This window comes from Papaver somniferum, chromosome 5, assembly GCF_003573695.1.
Source record: "Papaver somniferum cultivar HN1 chromosome 5, ASM357369v1, whole genome shotgun sequence".
Lineage (NCBI taxonomy): Eukaryota > Viridiplantae > Streptophyta > Magnoliopsida > Ranunculales > Papaveraceae > Papaver > Papaver somniferum.
In genome coordinates, this window is record NC_039362.1 from 103711322 (window position 1) to 103712055 (window position 734).

Genomic DNA, 734 nt, shown 5'->3' on the forward strand with positions numbered 1-734 from the left:
ATGACCAATGCTAAGAGCTCTGCAGCACCATTTCATACTTCTACTGATGTTGCCTCTACTCCTTATGAGGACCCTTTTCTCTATAGAAGCACAGTTGGTGCTCTTCAGTATGCTACCATCACAAGACCATATAATGCATTTGCTGTTCACAAGGCATGTCAGAAGATGCAACATCCTTCCATTGTAGAATGGTTAGCTGTTAAAAGAATTTTGAGATATCTGGTTCGTATTCTCTCTTACGGCTTGCAGTTTAAAAGAGCTATTTCCCTACAGTTGCAGGCCTACTCTGATGCTGATTGGACAGGAGACATCACTGACAGAAGATCCACCAGTGGTTTGGAAATCTTTTTTGGCCCTAATCTCATTTCATGGTGCTCTAGAAAACAGAAGACTGTTTCCAGATCAAGTACTGAGGCAGAATATCTTGCCTTAGAAAATGACACTTCTGAGTTAGCATGAATTGCGTTTTTCATCTCCAAGAGTACATGTATCATGGTGTCATAATATGGGAGCTACCTATTTGACAGCCAATCCAATCTTTCACAATAGAATGAAACATATTGAGATAGCATTTCATTTTGTGAGAGAATTGGTTGCTTCTAAAGATCTAGTTGTGAGGTTTTTATCCACACAAGATCAGTTGGCAGATATCTTCACCAAGGGATTATCGACTACTCAATTCTCTACTCAAAGACTCAAGCTCATTATCTCTGCTCCTGCATAGACTCTAATCT

General features: G+C 39.8%; 1 protein-coding gene across 1 annotated transcript; it reads left to right on the forward strand.

Annotated features, from left to right (window-relative positions):
* On the forward strand, positions 1 to 459 carry LOC113279411 (uncharacterized mitochondrial protein AtMg00810-like). The gene has a single exon (XM_026528102.1). The coding sequence runs from the start codon at positions 1 to 3 to the stop codon at positions 457 to 459; it is 459 nt and encodes a 152-aa protein (XP_026383887.1).
* Positions 460 to 734: the final 275 nt, after the last annotated feature.